We start from the raw sequence: 17,607 nt of genomic DNA on the forward strand, positions 1-17,607 counted from the left end.
ATTCACCAGAGCCAGAGCGGGGAACAGAACAAGGCAGAATGACAAAGTACACTGCTGAGGGGAGCAGCGGGCGGCAGGAGAGGTCTGCGCGCCATGTGGGACCCTTGCCTGGTGGCCGGGGATCGAACCGGCGCTGCAGAGGCTGTGGGCAGCTACCAGGCCAATACTCAACCGCTGCGCCACTGGAGAGGCCCCAGTATTCTGTATCTTTACAAGGTTTGAGCGCCCTCAGTCTCGCTGAGACTCCCATATTTGGCATACGGTATTTGGTTTCTGCCTGGGAGGGGCCGATTTCCCCAGATAATTAGCAGAAGTGGCTGTTTCCTGCTTCACAGACCTGGTCTACAAGGAAAGCCCCCATCTCCCACCCCACATACACCTGTCAGTGGCACAGCTGCAATTTCCAAGCCTTTGGGTGTTCCTGGCCTTCCTCCCCTCCTGCCTGAGCACAGGTCCACCATGAAGGTTTCACCCAGTTTTCTGTGAGATATGGGCAGGTGAGGGGAGGTTGGGCTGTGTCGGGGGGGGTCCCTCACCCTGCCAAGGGACAGTCACACCTCTGCCCACCCCACCTGTGTACCACATTCTGAGTCTTACTCACTTCCCAGTCACATTGGTGATAGGGGATTGAGGGGGTGCCGAGGCCCTCCTCTCCCTATTCGCACACCTTAACCTGGGAATTGCACTTGTTCACAGCTATGAGCCTGCTCAGGTGATAAATATGTGGTGGTACATGTGTGCACACTGGCACAGGTGACTGGTTAGTGACATTTCATGTTTTCTGCCTTCAGTATTGTACTGAACGTGCCAAAGCATGGTGGGTGGCAGGTTAGAAACCTGTACAAAAAAAGTTCCACAGACTAACTGTAGGTGATGGTATCAGGAGGTGGTGCCTTTGGGAGGGGGTTAGATCATGAGGATGGAGCCCTCATGAATGGGATCAGTGCCCTTATAAAAGAGAACCAGAGAGCTACCTGTCCCTTCCAACACAGGAAAGAAATGGTTGTCATTTATGAACTAGGAAGTGGGCTCTCATCAGGCCCAGATGTTGGTACCATAATCTTGGACCTCCCAGTCTATAAAATGGTGAGGAATAAATGTCTATTGTTTACAAAGCACCCCATCTCTGATGTCTTGTTGTCATAGCCACTACTCCAGCTCCCTTTCTCTGGCTCTGCTGGAGACCCCTGGCCACAGTGAGGGGGCAGTGGGGGCCTGTTAGAGTTGCCCATCTCAGGGGACCTTGTCAGAGCACCTGTCCCTGCAGCAGACAAAGATGGCCATCAGTCTGCGCTCCCCTGAGCCGGAAGGTGGCTTGGTGCATGCCAGGTGCGCTCTGTCCCCACCCTCACACCAGGCAAGATAACCGTGGGGAGAGGAGTGTACCCTAGCTGGTGGGGCCAAGGAGTGTCCTCAGAGCCGGAGTCCCAGGAAGCCTCCAGAGCAAGCTTCCAGTGGGGAATCAGCATGTGTTGGGCACCACACTGTGCTGCTCTGGGCACCACGCGGGGCCACCAGGTCAGGTCCTCGGGTGGTTCTCAGGGAGAGAGGCCCGACGGCGGGGAGGGGCCGGCTGGGGCGCTCAGGTGTTAGGACGAGGGTACCCGCGGAGACCCCCTCCCGCGTGGGCGCTGGGGGCTGGAGGCGGGAGCAAAAGCTATGCCCAAAGCAGAAGGCCACTCGGCGCGTCCCGGGCGCCGGGGAAAGGGAGCTTTCGCGGGCACCGGACGTGAGCCCCACCGGGAGGTTGGGAGGGGCGTCCGCCTCCCCGCCCCCGCGGGCCTCGCCCTCCGCCCCTCTCCCCCCGCGGGGTTCCGGGAACCGCCGGGGCGGGGCGTGGACGCGCCGGGCCGCGCGGGTCGGAGACTGCAGCTGCCCCGACCCTGGGACCCGGGTGCCTCGGTCCGTCTGTCTGTTGTCCCAGCCATGGCTGCGCCGGCCCCCGTGCCACGGATCCTCTTGCTGCTGCTGCTGCTGCTACCGCCGCCCCCGGGTGGTGAGCCTTGGCGGGTGGGGGCGCTTGGCTGCGCCGGAGACGAGGGGCAGCCACGTCCGCGCCGTCCCTGGAAGGAGCTGAGGCAGCGCCGCTCGCTCGCGTTCCCACAGTGCCTCCTCCCCCCAGACGCCCTAACCCCCCAGATCCCCGCGAATTCGGGAGTGCTGACCTCTTCTCACCCCAGAACCCTTCCCGTCTAAACTGACACTGCGCAGTCCCCTGGCAGCTGCCACCATTGTTCTTCCGTGGATGGGGGGGTTTGGGAGGGAGGAAGTCTGCGCGCTGGTGAACCGAGGGATTGTGTCCCCAGAGGGTAGGATTCCCTTCCTGACCTTCCCTCTGAGTGGTGGCAGCAGGGAGGCCTGGCCCTTCCAGAAGATCCCTTCCCTTGACCCTTGTTTATTGCCTGGGAGCCTCCACCCGCAGCCCCCAGCTTTTGTGTTCTGGAGAGGGCTGAGGCTGGCCTCCCGGTTTGGGGGAGGCACCAGTGTGTGTTGACTGTAGATATTTCACCGAAGGAGCAGGCCAGGCTGGGGTCCTTTTTAGGGTAGGAATTGGAACAGCCCCCCACTCCAGCATGGGAAGCCAAATACCCCCCCAGGAATGGGTGGCTCCTCAAAGGGGAAGGGCTTTATTTCCTGGGGGCTGGTCTGAATTTGGAAGACCTGGGGTACAGAAGCAGGAAGTTGAACCCTGGAAGTTCAGTGCAGCCTGGTCTGGAGTTTGCAGGACTCAGAAGTTTAGTCACCTGAACTCTTGACCCAAACATTCACAGGTGTGTGTCTTCAGCTCAGCTTAGAGGCTCCAGTCAGGTGATGGAGGCTGTAAAGATCCTGCTGGAAGTGGGGTCACTTGAGCTACTCAGTAGCGTGGTTCATACTGACCCTACCTGCTCTCAGGAGGGCTATCTGGGCTGGGCCTGTTGGTCTGATCCTCTGCCCCACCGTTTTGCCCAGACCAGGTTGCCAAAACAAAGCAATACCCACCCCCTCCCTAATTAACTCTTCTTAAGGAGGCCACTGAATACCTGTCTTTGGGCCTGTTCTTTTGATGGCCCCAGGGTGCATGATATACTGACTAGGCTGGGTCTCCAGATATTGCACACTCCCCAGGGGCCTGGCCAGGCTGGGTCTCCTCATGCTGTGCCAGGCCTGTTTCCAGGTGATGAAGCCTCACTCAGGGAAAAACACCAGACTGTGCCCAGTCTAATTCTTCCTCTGGGTCTTGATGGACTGTGCATTTCCATTTGGAGTCAGCCCATGCGGAATCTGGAACTACCCTTCTGCCGGTGGGCATTTGATTTGCTCAAGTTGCCTGAGGATGTAGGTTTGTAAACCTGTGGCCACCCAAAGCCCTGGGTCATAACCTTCAACAGAACCTTGAAGGTACATACTGCAACTCTGTCCTCCTCTCAGTCTCCAGGGATGTCCTTGGATTCCAAATCTGACTGAGAGCCTTGTGATGGCTTTAGGGCTTCAAATGGTGCCATTCCCTCAGGGCCCAGAAGCCAAACATTCCCTAGGCACCTGCGGCAGGTCCGTCTGAGGGCTGGTGCTCATCCACATACCCTAGATGAGATTGTGGTCAGTGGGCAACTGGTCAGGGAACAGCGTACTGAAGTTGTGGTGTCCAGGGGGATGAGGCTGAGGGGTAGGGAGATAGAATGACGACAGAGAACTGCCCAGTCGGTTTCTGGTGTGGAGTGTTACTATTCAGCTGTGTGACTGCTGGGCTCACATGGCTACTGGAGGAAAGGCCTGACATAAGGTCTTGAAGGGTGAGTAGATTTGAGAATGGAGGATGGGGAACAGGTGAGAATATGGGCAAAGTGTGGATAGGGCTGGGAACTTGGGGTGTCCTTCATGGTCCTTTGCAGTCTGGATCCTGCTTTGTAGCCTCTGGACTTAATTAATCCTGAGGCAGTGAGCACCAGTGATGGCCTGGGCATGGATGGCCTAGTCATACACCTGCTCAGAAAGTTCACTCTCCCGTCAGACACGCTCTCCCATGCAGACCTGTGGGCAGAGAGGGAGCCCTGCTGTGGCCCACGGAGAGGGCAGGGCTGGTTGGGGTGGTGGTCCGAGGGGGCCACTGATGAGGATGGCTCAGAGCCAGCCCAGTGTTCTCATCCCTGTTGGCTGTGCTGGGGAAGGGACATGGCTGAAACCTAGTGTGAGGCTTCACCTGTGGTCACAGGTGAATACATGTGTTTTTCCGCTGCAGCCCATGGTGAGGTGTGTGTGGCTTCCCGTGGACAAAACCTCTTCCCTCAGTCCTGTCCTGATTTCTGCTGTGGCAGCTGTTCTGACCAGTACTGCTGCTCTGACGTGCTGAAGAAGTTTGTGTGGAACGAGGAAAGTTGTGCTGTGTCTGAGGCCAGGTGAGTGCACTGTGGTCAGAGGGTGGGTGGTGTCAGCCTGCCCCCGGCAGGAGCATGTGTGAAAGAGAAGGAGCCCTGGAGTCCTGGCCTCCTGAAGCTGGCGGCTGGATCATGGACCAGGGAGCACCGGGGAGCCCTGTTCTGGGCTGTATTCCCCAAACCTTGTTCATCTTAGCCCTCAACCCTCCCTCCCCCACCCTCAGGGGCTCCAGCTCACCCGGCCTTGGACTGAGCAGGTTTTTCAGGGGTCAGTAGCTTCAGCTCGCCCTGTGGTTCACTTCTGGCTACACACTGGTACCAGCATGTTCTCTGGGTGGGCACCTTGGTGTGAGAGTATGTGCCTTCATCTAGGGTGGGGGGAAAGTTGATCTGATTTGTGCAGGTACCACCTTGGGGACCCTGGAGGACACAGCATGTGGGCATGTGCCTCACTGTGTGCCATGCCTGTGTCCTGCATTTTGTGACTATTTCATAGGCTGGAACCCTGGAACTTCTGTGTTTCCTTTGCATTTGGCTGCAGGTATAGAGAGTTGAGGTGATCGCACTCCTGAGCTCTGGCAGTGATTAGCACTGGTCTGGATCAGGGCAGCCCCCAGCATTGCTAATGAATGTTTCATAAGCACTTGAAAACAATTACTACTCTGCAGTTGTTGAGTGGAGTGTTTTATAAGTGTGAGTGAGGCCAAGTGAGTTGATAACAGTGTTTAGATCTTTTCTCTGCTTACCGTTTTTTGTCTGCTTGTCCTGTTGATTACTGAGAGATTACATATGTTTATTCTTTTACTTCCGTCAGTTTTTACTTCATGGACTCGGATGCTTTGTTATTAGGTGTCTACATGTTTAAGACTGTCTTGACTTTCTGATGTGTTGTTCATTTTATTATATGTAAATAACATTATAAACTACAAAGACAATATTTTGATTGTTTTTGACTGAATATTTATTTATATTAATCTGTTTATTTTTCTTTTTCTGTTACCTGTTATTGCTTCCTATATCTTCAATCTTCACCTGAGATTATGTTCCTTCTACCTTTAGTGCAGGACTGCTGGTGTCATATTTTCTTGGCTTCATTTGTCTGAAAATGTCTTTACTTCCCCCTTCCTTCTTAAAGGATATTTTCCCGGGTGATAGATTTCTAGGTTGAGAGTTCTCAACTTCTTTTAACACTTTGATAGTTTCATTCCATTTTACTTCTGATGTCTAGTATTTCAGTTGAGCAATAAACTGACAGTTTTATTGCTCATTGCATGTAACATGTCTTTTCTCTGACTGCTTTTAAGATTTTAATCTCTGTATTTGGTTTTCAGCAGTTTTACTACGGTATGTCTAGGTGTGATTTTCTCTAAATTTTTACTGCTTGGGATTCAAAGCACTTCTTGAATCCATGGCTTACTCTTATTCATCAGTCTTGGAATATGTTTTAGCCATTTTCTCTTTGAAGGTTGTTTCTGCCCCCATTCTTTCCCTCCTATCGTTTTAGAACTGTAATTATACACATAGGACCTTTTGTAAACTCTATTCCATATTTCACCTACTGTCTTCTGTTTTCATATTTGCTATCTTTTTGTGTCTCTGAGCTTCAGTCTATTTTATTTGTTTGAGAAGCTATTCTACAGTTCATCGATTATGTCTTTAGCTGTAGCTAATCTTCTGTTAAATTAGTGTAAGAATTTACTAGTTTATTATTTTTTTTTAGTTCTAGGTGTTTTATTTATTTTTTCTTTATATTTCAAGTTTTGAATTGCTTAATCTTTTCTTTAATCTCCTTGAACATTATATATGTTGTTCTGTTAATGTCAGTATCAGATATTTCAATATCTAAACCTATGGATAATTCAGTGTTAATTTTTCTTTCATTTTCTATTTTTTAAAAAGATTTATTTATTTATGCATACAAGAGCTGGAGTACAGGTCAGAGTTGTGGGGAGTGAGAGGATTCACCAGAGACAGAGAGGGGAACAGAACAGGCAGATTGACTGAAACACACTGCTGAGGGGAGTGGGGGCGAGACAGGAGAGGTCTGGGCCATGTGTCACCTCCCTGCCCAGGGATTGAACTCATGCTGCGGATAACTTCATAGTGTTGATGCCTAACCCCTTGCACCACCAGGGAGGCCCCTTGTTTTCTATTTATATTGTCTAGTATCCTAGTGTTCCTGAAAGCTTTCAGTTGTGTGCAGACCATTGCATTTACAGCATTGATTGTAGAAATTTGGAGCTCAGGACTTCCTCCATGGAGGGTTTATATAGTTTTTCCCCTGGAACTTGTGTTCTAAGCATTCTAAGATCACTTTGGCCTAATTGCTGAGATTGATATGAGTAGATGCTTGGCTGTCCCTTTAATTCCCTTCTCTTGAACTGCAGCCTTTCAGATCCCAGCCCAAGTGAGTGGGAGTCATCAGTGTCTCCTCACCCCATAGGCTCTGCATCTAATCTCTGTCCATCTTTCAGAAGAGCTGCTCAGCCTCTCTGGTTCACTCCTCCCCCCAAATTAGATAATGCCCCAGGAGAAAAAGGGCCTTGGATGCCAGTTTTACCTCTGCCTCTTTCTTCCCAGCCACTCCACCGCTGTGTCCCAACTTGGTATTCACTGTGTCGTTGTCAATACTAGTCTAGTTTTAGTTGTCTCCACTTATCTCAAAAATGCATTTTCAGAGGCAAGTTTGTTCAAATCAGAATACAAATAAGGTTATTATTTTTAGAATCTCTGTTGTTCTTAGTTATTTTTCCCTTTTTGTCCTGTATTTTTTCTTTATATCTTTTCTCCTTTTCTTGATTAATCTTGCTAGAGGTATACCAGTTTTGGTTTGGATAATGTCTCCATTTTCTGTGGTGGGGTCTCTTTTATTTTTGTACTTGCATTTATTAATCCCTTATTTTTTGTTCTATTCATTTCCCCATCTTCTTGATTTTAATACCATCTTATTATTAAAGACAGAAGTTTCTAGGAACTGTTTTAGCTGTGTTTCATGAATTTTGACCTATAGTATTTTCATTATCAGTTTTATATATTTCTTAATATCCTTTATGATTTCTTATTTAACACACAGGTTTTGTGTGTGTGCGTCTGCGCGCACACATGCACCATGTTAGTTTCCAAACTGTGAGGTTATGTTAGCTTTCTTTCTTGTTAACTTGGTGGTATTGTAGTCTTCTGATTGTAGAACTTCCTGATTTCTAACTTCTCCTCATTGTGGTCAGAGATGATTTGTATGATAGCTGTCTTTTCAAATCTGTTGAGGCTTGTCTTCTGGCTTCACTTGTGGTCTATACTGGAGAAGGTCCCATGTGCCTTGAGAAGAAAGTGTGGCATCATATCCAGAATCCCTGGTGTGTGTGGTACACTTTCTCAGGAGGTCATCGGGGCTGGCTCCGTGGCTCAGTACAGGGCTGGCTTTGTGCACGTTCTTTGTATACACTAAGGTAATGCTTATTCCTGGTGTGCTGGGTTGGGTTTGGGTGTGTTAACTGTGAGGTTTCCTTTTTGCAGAGTGGCTGCTGACATGGAGTCACAGGAGCAGCTAGAACAGCTGGGCCCAGCGCTGAGGTTTGGCATGGATAGCGATCCCATGTCAGGGTAAGTAAAACTGCATGTTTGATGCATCTTCCCAGCAGAGGTGACAGTGGGGTGCAGGTGGGCTAGGGTGAGGGAACTGGGATGGTGCAGAGTCATTGAGGTGGGGCCCCAGAGAAGCTCTCACCGTGTCTGACCACCTTGATCCTTTTTTCAAAAGTTGTGTCCATATCATTGTGCTTGGAATGAGAGTGGCTGTGGTAGAGGGTTTGGGGTAAGAAATCAGTTTTTGGTGTCCAGAGGCCAATTTCCAACAGGGATATGTGTAGAGTTTCCCTATACCAGCCAGCAATTCTCAGACACCAGCAGGGTTTGCGAAAATCCAACTCAGGCCTGACCCTGTCTACCCAGAGCAAGCTTCGGATTCCACAGGTCAAGGCCTCAGTCTCCCAAGACCTTCTTCCACTCGATACATCAGCCGCAGCCTCCAGGCTGTTACCTATGCATCTGCTGAATCAGAGATTCCCATAACCCCCTTCTTGGGTTTGGTGAATTTGCTAGAACTACTCACAGAACTCAGGAAAGACATTTATTCACTGCATCACCCATTTATTGCAAACTCAAAAAGAGCCAGATAGAAGAGATGCATAGGGTGGGGCTTGGGGGAAAGGCCCAGTGCCACCATGCCCTCTGCAGGCGCACCGTCTCCCCAGATCTCCATGTAGTCACCAATCCAGAAGCTCTCTGAAGGCCCTCCAGTTGGGTTTTTTTTTTTTTTGAGACTCATTACACAAGCATAATTGATTAAATCATCGATTTAAGGTGATCAAACTCAAATGACCAGTCCCTTTGCCCTCGCCTGAGGTCTGATCATGGAACTGGACATTCCAACCCTCTAGTCACTTCGTTGGTTCCAGTGGCAGTCACCCCATTCTTACTTATTTCCCAAAGGCCACTTCCTTACCATAGCAAAAGATGCTGTTATCACTCTCAAAGTTTAGGAAATTCCAAGGCTTTTGGGGGCTGTGAGCCAGGGACTGTGGATAAGGACCAAATATGTGTGAGAAATATTTTGGTCATCTGAATGATCAAATATCTATTTTTATTATAAATCACAGTGTCAGAGAGTCCATACTGGTCTAGGTGATGGGGAGGGACTGCGGTGGCAGCAAAGGGCAGCAGTGTCAGGAATGAGGTGATGGGGGGCCTCCGGTGCTAAGTGTATGGTGATTGGGCCATGGTGGTGGGGACTGGGTGATGATGATGGATGGGTAGATGGTAGTGGACAACAGTACATGGTGATGACAGGCTGATGGTGGTGGGGGTGATGGTGCCACATATGGTGTCAAGATGCCCATTTTACGTGACTGGAATGTTGTAAAGCCACTTGTGTGTGTTTTCCTAGTGGAGTTTATTCCACATACTAGCTGTCTCCCCATGGATCTGAAACTTCCTCTCTGGAGAAGATCCACCAGGCCTGGTTGCCCCTTTGAAGGGAGAGACTTTAGGCCCCAGGCCTGTGTGTGGGGTCTAGATTCTTGTCCCACCCATTTCTGCCTGTTGGCCTGAGTGAGTGTGGGGCCTTACTGGCCACAGTGAAATTGGGGCAGGGCGAGGAGGGGAAGAAGAACAACCCAAGCCCATTCCTCAGCAGCCAGGTCTGGGCTTCCTCACCCTCCTCTGCTGGCTGATCATGCACTCCTGGGATTGGTCAGAGACAAACACCTTGAAGGAATCCCCCCTGTACATCCAGGGAGACTGGGCTTAGTGAGGCAAGGTAAGGCTGGTGACTGGGCATTAAGCAGCTGTCTGCTAAGAAAGGAACTGGGGGAGAGGCATAGGGTAGGGGGTCTCCTGGTCTCTGTGTCAGTGACAGGGCCAGAAGTCCAGTCCTGTGCTGGTGCAGGGCGAGGAATGGGTTTGGGATGAACAGCTCAGGCTTGGGTGGGATGAGTGGGCTGAGGACAGAATCTGAGGTCATCAATGTTTGAGGAATATCCCCTGGAGGAGCTGTGAGGGAAGGAGGAGACAGCAGGTGGAGGAGTTCAGAGAGGTGGGAGGAGACAGAAAGGCAGCAGAGCATTGAGAAATATGGATTCCACAGTGGGGAGCCATGGTGCCTTTGCAGGAGCAGGTTAGTGAAGTATTTTAAGAGTGAGTTGGCAGCGTGTACAGTGAGGTGAGCTTGGACAGCTCCATAGAGAGATTTGGCTATGAAGAGAGGAGGAGTAAGACAGGAGCTGGAGGAGGAACCAGGGTGAAAGGCTCCTTTTGCAATGGTGGAGACTTGAGCTGGGGTAGTAGAGCTGGGACAATGCAGAACAAGGTCCCCAGGGGCAGAGGAGGAGGATTGGCTTCTGGGGACTTGTGGCAGCAGGGAGGTGACTGGAGCCAGCTCAGGAGCACATCTCCCTCCCAGAGGTGTGCACCCAGAACACAGTCTGGGTGATCATAGCCATAATTGTGCATAGTGGGTGTGCTGCTTTGGCCCTGCCCCCCAGATCCCCCACCGCTTCCTGCCCCATCTCTCCCCCTGCTTCCTGGGAAAAGCCTCAGAATCTCACATAGCACCTGTCTTAGAAAAGTTTGGGGCTCAAGAAGCAGGTGCTGGGAGGATAGCAGGACCCAAATGTCAGTGACACTTCATTGAATGCCCTGGGGTTCAGGACCTGCCCAGGCCCTGAGAAGATGTCCTCTTGGGTGGGCATCCATGTGCTGCCCCCTTGGCCAAGAGTACAGTGATTTGTTCACTGCAAAGTTGGCTCTTTGGTGGGGTGAGCGCTCTGAGGGATCCCCAACAGGGGACTCCATGTGCTGGTATGGTGGCCTGTGCCAGCTCTGCCCCTCTCCCCCACTACCAACTCCCTCTTCCTTGTTTTTCATTCTCGGACTCTTGCCCTTGACTTCTCCTCTGGGAAACGCTTTGGGTTTCCTAAGAACGAGGTACCAGGTCAGAGCCCAGGGATCTGGAAAAGCCCACATCTGCCCATCACAGCCTGGATGGGTGGTATCCCCCTCTGTGTGGGCACAGTGTGGCCCTGTTAGCTCCTGGGGGAGCTGGCCCGGGTCTGCTTCCCCACCCTCACTCTTCCCTGATTTTGACAGGTGAGTCCCCTCCTGTGCTGTTGAATGGTCTCTGCCTGGCCTAGTGTCCATTCTTGGCTTAGTCTCTTCTTTGGGATCCTTGTCTCTTCCTAGCTCCTGGCCACTCAAAGGATGATTGGGCATAACTGGTGTGATTTTAAGCACCTGAGTAGAGGAACCTCTGGTTCTGGCCTCAGGCAGGCCTCTGCTGACCCTGTGTCCTGATTCTGCCATGACAGTACAGGGAAAAGGCAAGGAGGTTCTGGCAAACCTCTGCTGTGACCCACTGTGTCATGGCCAGTCCGCTGCTTTGCCGCATGATGTGAGAGACAGTCCTCCAGATGCAGCCCTTTCACGGTCTCAACTTGGAGTCTTTGGCCTGCTGGGGGCCGACCAGTTGGGCTCTGCCACAAGTTCCCTGTCTGCGCTTTTGCTCCCCTGGCCTTCTGTCTCCTCCTGCCTGTGCTGACCTTGCCTTCTGAACTTAGGCTTTGCATTTCTTGATTTGGGAGGTAGCCCCAACCTTGAGAATCCCATTCCAACCCCCAGCAGTATGGTTCCTTTAATACCAAGCCCTACCACCCTATAACCATCTCTCAAATAGTGCACTTCCTTAGAGCATCCTGCTTGGCTGCGCTGCTAGGTGCTGACCAGGGGGCCCCGAATGAACATATTCACCCATCGGATATTTATTGAACATCCGCCGGGTGCTGGAGATACAATGGTGGCCTGTATCTTTAGCAAGTGCAGCCTGTGCCTCCCTGAATCTACAGACTGGAGGCAAGATGCACATTTATCATATGCTCATACAAAGGAGTTTGTGTTTGTAAACTAAGGAAGACAGGAATTTGATTCTGGAAGAGCTTTTCTCAAGGAACCTAACCTCATCTGCATGGTCAGGGAAGGTGTCCCTGAGGAAATGATGTTTAGAGCTGAGGCCTGAGGGTGAATAGGAATGAATTATGTGGGGATGGGGCTGGGAGGAAATGGAGGGCAGATCAGACAGTGGAAACTGCAAGTGCAAAGGCCCTGAGGTAGGACACAGCACGGTGCTTTCAAAAGCTGGAAGGGAGGGTGATGTGACTGGAGCAAAGGAAAAAAGAATGAGTGTCCTCAGACCACACAGGGAATTTTCGTTCATTTATACTTTTAATTAAAGATTAAAGTTTGCTTTATTGTACATTCACTATTTGGTGCAATCAATCCTTGCCTCTCTTTTCGTTAACTATAACATCGAGGATGGTGGGGTGTACTGGCCGTGATGAGAGGCCAGGCCTGGGCAGCTGAGGCTAGGAGGCAGCTCTGGAAGACAGGCCTGGGTCTCCCCTCTATACCTCGTGACTCCCTCTGGGCTGTGAGTGCAGCTGGGGCCCCTGGGCCGCACTGTGTCTTTAAGAGGGCCTCATGTGTCTGCTCTTCCTGCCACTGACGTCAGAGATGGGGAGGGCTAGAGAAGGGCCTGGGAAGGGCCGATGAGATTTGCTTTCCTTTTCCCTGAAAGGGGAGAAGATTGAAACTAAAAAAGGGGAAGTTGGGGTTGCAGGAGGCATCTGAGTGAAGGCAGAGGCTAATATGGGGTGAGCTTGGGTGCCACACCATGATGTTGGATGTGTGTGTGTGTGTGTGTGCACGCGTGTGTGAGAGAGAGAGGGAGAGAGAATATGATGATGGCCCTGCAATCTCCAGTTTTGTGTGTGTGTATGTGTATGTGTGTGTGTGTGTGTGTTCCATTCCCTGGGTCAGCAGAGGGTCTGGGAGGAGCTGTGGTTTAAGGTCTGGGGGGGGGGGGGCTATTTTGCAAATGAGGTTGTGTGCTTTGAGTCTGGAGTGTGAAGGGCCTGACCTTAATTTGTTCTATGCTGTGACAGTAAGCTCCCCTGAGGTGGTGCTGCTGTCCTTCCTCTGGGCTTTGAGGTAGAAGTCCCTTGCCCCAAGGCAGGGAAGAGTGGGCCCCACAGCCTCCCCTGAGTTTCAGGGGAGTGGATGCCTTACAGCTAAGCAAGCGCATGTGCTTGGTGTAGTTTACCGAGCATTTCCTTACTTGACTAGAACTTGGCCTCTGGAAGAGGGTAGGTTAGCAAAGGGCTCTGTCTTTGAAAGTCAGTTCTGGTGAACTTCCCATCCCAGGGCCTGCCTTCTCAAAGCGTAGGCTCTCCCCTCTTTCGTGGGGCTTGGGTCTGGCAGGAAGTTCCCCTTTTCCAGGAAGCAGAACCACCTCCAGCCCCTCCATGTCATCTCTGTGGCTCTTAGCTTGCCCAAGGATGGTTGTGAACACCTTGTATAGTGCTTGGGGTCTGGAAGGCTCACGGTCACCCCAAGGGGCCAGCAGCCCTGTGCTGGGACTATGAGCCAGCCAGAGCCAGCATGGAGGCTGTGCTCACCTGGTGCCTCTCCTCTCGCCTTGCTGTTCTGGCCACACCTGCCTCCACTTTCCTGGAAATTTTCCCAGGAAAATTTCTGAGTCACCTTACCTTCAACACTGGTCTGTGTCTGTCTCCCTCACCACGGAGTTTGGCTCACACCAGTGTCTGGCTTGTGGTATGTGCTTAATGGCCATCTGCTGATCTGTTACGGGTGGGCAAGACATATATATGGAGTTAGGGGGAGGTTCTGAAGAACCCTCTCCCTGGCTCCTGATGTTGGGGCAAATAAGGCAGAACCCAGGTGAGGTGCTTTGAATCATCTCACTAGCTCTCCCTCCCCCTACCCTTTTACAGTCAGAAAAACTGAGGCAGAAACAGCCAAACAACCCGGAAATTGCTCTATCTGTATTGTCCACAGTCTCCTTTATCAAGAGGGTGGCCCCCTGCGAATGGGCCAGATGTGGAATGAGAGGGGTGAGAGGCCCTAGGTCATAACTGGCTCTTTGGCAGGTTTGGGGCAACTGTAGCCATCGGCCTGACCATCTTTGTGCTCTTTGTTGTCACCATCATCATCTGCTTCACCTGCTCCTGCTGCTGTTTGTACAAGATGTGCCGCAGACCACGTCGTAAGCATGCCACCCCACCCCCTGGATGGGAGGGGGAGCTGCCCTGGGCCCTGATTTCTCCCTGGCGGGAGGGGCAGCAAGCCTAAAGGTCCTGACTGGAATTCCTTTTACAGCGGTTGTGAACACCACTACGACCACCACCGTGGTGCATACCCCTTACCCGCAGCCTCCAAATGTGCCACCCAGCTATCCTGGGCCTACATACCAGGGCTACCATCCCATGCCCCCCCAGCCAGGGATGCCAGCAGCACCTTATCCAACGCAGTACCCACCACCCTACCCTGCTCAGCCCATGGGCCCACCGGCTTACCATGAGACATTGGCTGGTAAGTACCACTGCTGACTGACCACCCTACGCCCCGAAGCTCCCACCTCTGCCCTGCACAGTGCAACCTGTGGCTATTGCCAACCAGTGTCCTCTATATTTTCAGGAGGTGCGGCCATGCCCTACCCTGTCAGCCAGCCTCCTTACAACCCTGCCTACATGGACCCGCCGAAGGCAGTCCCCTGAACAAACTCCTGCATCTCTAACTTCCACGTGATGTGTGCGTGAATGGGTATGCTGGCACGGTTATTTTCTCCCCGTGCATGGTGTGTGTCTTGTGTGTACAGAGGCTTTTTGTGATGCTGATGAGGTGAACAATCCTTGCTGGAGTTGCTAGAACCATTCTTTGTTCTCTTCCTCCCTTGAAATTATGCTTCCTGAAATCTCTTGCAAAATTCAAGTTGCATGGGAGCTCTCTTCCAGACCACCCCAGGAAGACCAGGTGGGACTTTGTCACACTAGACTAGCATAACTTTTTGTGTCAAGATGCACCTGTTCTGGTTTCAGCCATTGCTCTAGGCCATGGCTTGTTCCCAGGGGTACCCTTCAAAGAACCAGGGCCATGATGCAGCCAAATGGGTGAGGCTTGGATTCTGGTTAAGTCGAGTTTCCATCCTTCAGCAGATGACCCCATAGCTCCTGGGGCTTGTGCCATGCCCTGCGGAGGATGGGGCCTCCTGGTATCAGAACACCTTAGGCAGAGTCCTGTCTACCCCTGATAGCTGTCTGCTTGGACTGTCCTGCATCCTCCATGGGACCCCCTGGAGGGCCACATTCACTCATGGTTCTGGCTGCCCTGGCTGGCCCCAGTTCCATCACAGGGCGGGCAGGGGCTCCTGTCCACCTACACTCAGGTGTCCTCCCTGCAGTATTGTGTTTCACTCTTAGCCAAACATTTTTATTGTCTTCTGTTTCAAAATATGTGTGATATGCTGAGGGACTGAAATCCCTAGGTCCTGGATGGAGACTGGCCCACAGAAGAGGGACTGTCTGACTTCTGATAGTCCGTTTTCCACCAACACCAGCCTCACACTGTATCCAGCTCCTGTCCCCCAGTCTCGTTCATCCTAGCAGCAGGACACTGGGCCAAGGGATCGTCGTGACCAAAGGTGGAGGGGCCTCTAGGTGGCTGCTCTGGCCCAGACTCGAATACCTCGGTGTTCCCTGCCCCTCGGTTCTCACTAGATCGGTCTTAGCTTTGTATCTGTTGATATGTTCCGAGAGTCTAGTGTTTATAAACACCCTTGTTTATAATAAATGCAAACATTTGCAATTGCTGCTCCTCCTCTTTATAACCTTGACTGCTGGGGCTGAGTGTTAAGCTAGGTACCACTTCCACCCATTGGATGCCTGTGTTTTTCCTACTTTTATTGGGGCCAGAAGTCTGAACAACCTGCCAGGAAGGATGAGGGACAAACACTGTACCACCCTCCCCTCCCCAGGTCCCTGAGTGTGGGTAGAGGACCAGGAAGCTCCAAGGTTGCCGAAAAAAGTAGGAAGCAAGTAAGCTGTGATAACAATGCTATGAGGGGTCTTTATTAGTCAGACTTTCCTTCTTGACCTGCTACTCAGGTGTGGCCAGGAACAATCCATACAGCGTAGCTAGTGCCAAGGTCAGAAAGGCCAGCAGGCTCAGTGGGGCCAGCAGACTCTCCCTAGGTGGGGGTCCAGGGCCCTCCTTTGGAGGAAAGGTGTTGGGCCTCCTGCTGTTGCCAGAACTGGGACTGGAGTCCCTGGCTGTGGTCAGGGGTGCAGAGGTTACAGCAGCATATTGCCTTGGGATGGTTTTGGCTGAGGCTAGCACCCCATACATGGGCTGCACGGTGCTGAAGGGCTTGGCATGAGCATCCACCCACTTCAGCAGGGCCTGTGGCCTCCACTGACAGATGCTGAGCAGAGCTAGGACATCACCCTCGGCCGTGTGTGAATCTGGTGGGGCCTGCCCATACAGGCGTGTATAGATGCTGCTTAGGCTGTAGCTCTTCCTTTCGCCGTGCTCTGAGCGGCTGCCAGCCTTCTCCAGGGCCTTCAGGGCGGCAATGCTGTCCACACAGAAGGCACCATCCAGAGCGCTGGTAAGGCCCAGAAAAGCCAGCTCCGCTTGGAGTAGGGGGAAGTCATAGCGGTTACCATTGTGTGCCACCAGGCACCAGGGCTGTGGTTGGCGCTGCAGGAAGGCTTGGAGCATGTTGGCCAGGTCAGCATTGAAGTGTTGACGCCCATGTGCTGCTAGCATAGCTGTGCTCAGTCCTGTGATCTCGCTGGCCGAAGGGCTACAGGCCTTCCCTGGAGCCACACACAGGGAGAGCTTGTCCACCACACGGGGTGGCAAGGGCACAGTGGGAGGTGGCCCCTGACGGGTAGGAGGGCTCTCCAAGGCACATCTGTGAATAGCCAGCAGGCACAGCTCCGTGACTCTTGGCTGGGAAAAGGGTAGGCCAGTGGCCTCCAGGTCCAGGAAGATGAGGGTCTGCATGGGACCTGAGGGTAGGGTCTGGGAGCCCATGGTGAGGCAGGTACCTGCCGCTGAACCTGGGGAGGAGCATGGGGTGCAGAGTAGGTGTGAGTGTCTGAATGGAAAGATCTAAGGCAGGTGGGGTGGGCAAGAGCATCTCTCTGACCGTCCCTGTGTAAGCAGACACGGTGAGCGCCAGGACCCAGATTCAGTGCAGAAAGCCAGAGAGAGTGGGGTGGTTTTCTTAATGGGACCAGTACACTCAACTAAGGGAGAGTTTGGCTCCTTCCCCAGCACCACCTAGTCTGGGGGTGGGGGGAGACTATCCATGCCATCCAGTCTTGTCCCATCCTCTTGGGGGTCCTTACTTACCAATTAGCAGGCAGCAGCAGACTCTGGGCCCACGTTCTGGCTGGTTCCAGCTGCTGGCAGCAGTGGCGGGAAGTGAAACTCAGCTTGAGCCCGCCCACAGATGGCGTCATCAAGGCCCGCCCTGCTAGTCAGCCGGCCCGGTCTGTTCCTCTAGCCAACACCCTTCCCTCCCCAGCACACTACCCCTATCCCTGGAGTCTTCTCAGATCCACAGCTGTGGGCCTGCTGGCTGAAACAATGTACCCAGGGCCCTCAAACCAGTGAGAGAGCAAGTGTGGAGGACAGGAGCAGCAGTGCCTAAACTATCGGGGAAGGACAGCATTCCAGTCCTTGCCAGGCCCACTGTGTGCCCAAATCTTCCCAGGCCTCTGGGTTTTAGGCCTAGACTTAGGGCCACCTCCTTTCTTGCCTCACATGGTTTCTTCCCATGGCCTCAGCCCAAAGGGATGACTCAGGACAATTCCAGGCAGGGCAGGGCTCCTTCCTGGAG

At 52.4% G+C, this 17,607-nt stretch overlaps 2 protein-coding genes across 3 annotated transcripts; one reads left to right on the forward strand and one right to left on the reverse strand.

The window, feature by feature from the left end:
* Window positions 1-1,926: 1,926 nt before the first annotated feature.
* SHISA5 (shisa family member 5) lies at window positions 1,927-14,476 on the forward strand (the record flags this gene model as incomplete). Of its 2 annotated transcripts, none has more annotated exons than XM_084246841.1 (6): window positions 1,927-1,996; window positions 4,220-4,376; window positions 7,869-7,955; window positions 13,850-13,965; window positions 14,079-14,291; window positions 14,397-14,476. In XM_084246841.1, the coding sequence occupies 6 exons, from the start codon at window positions 1,927-1,929 to the stop codon at window positions 14,474-14,476; spliced, it is 723 nt and encodes a 240-aa protein (XP_084102967.1). The 2 variants fall into 2 exon arrangements, with proteins under 2 accessions (XP_084102967.1, XP_084102968.1); XM_084246842.1 differs by having other exon boundaries at window positions 4,220-4,362; window positions 7,888-7,955.
* A 1,378-nt stretch (window positions 14,477-15,854) lies between these two features.
* TREX1 (three prime repair exonuclease 1) lies at window positions 15,855-16,889 on the reverse strand (the record flags this gene model as incomplete). The annotated part of the gene is made up of 1 exon (XM_084247764.1): window positions 15,855-16,889. The coding sequence occupies exon 1, from the start codon at window positions 16,794-16,796 to the stop codon at window positions 15,855-15,857; it is 942 nt and encodes a 313-aa protein (XP_084103890.1). The 5' UTR covers window positions 16,797-16,889.
* Window positions 16,890-17,607: the final 718 nt, after the last annotated feature.

Source organism: Talpa europaea (assembly GCF_964194135.1).
Source record: "Talpa europaea genome assembly, chromosome: 11".
In the NCBI taxonomy this organism is placed as follows: Eukaryota; Metazoa; Chordata; class Mammalia; order Eulipotyphla; family Talpidae; genus Talpa; species Talpa europaea.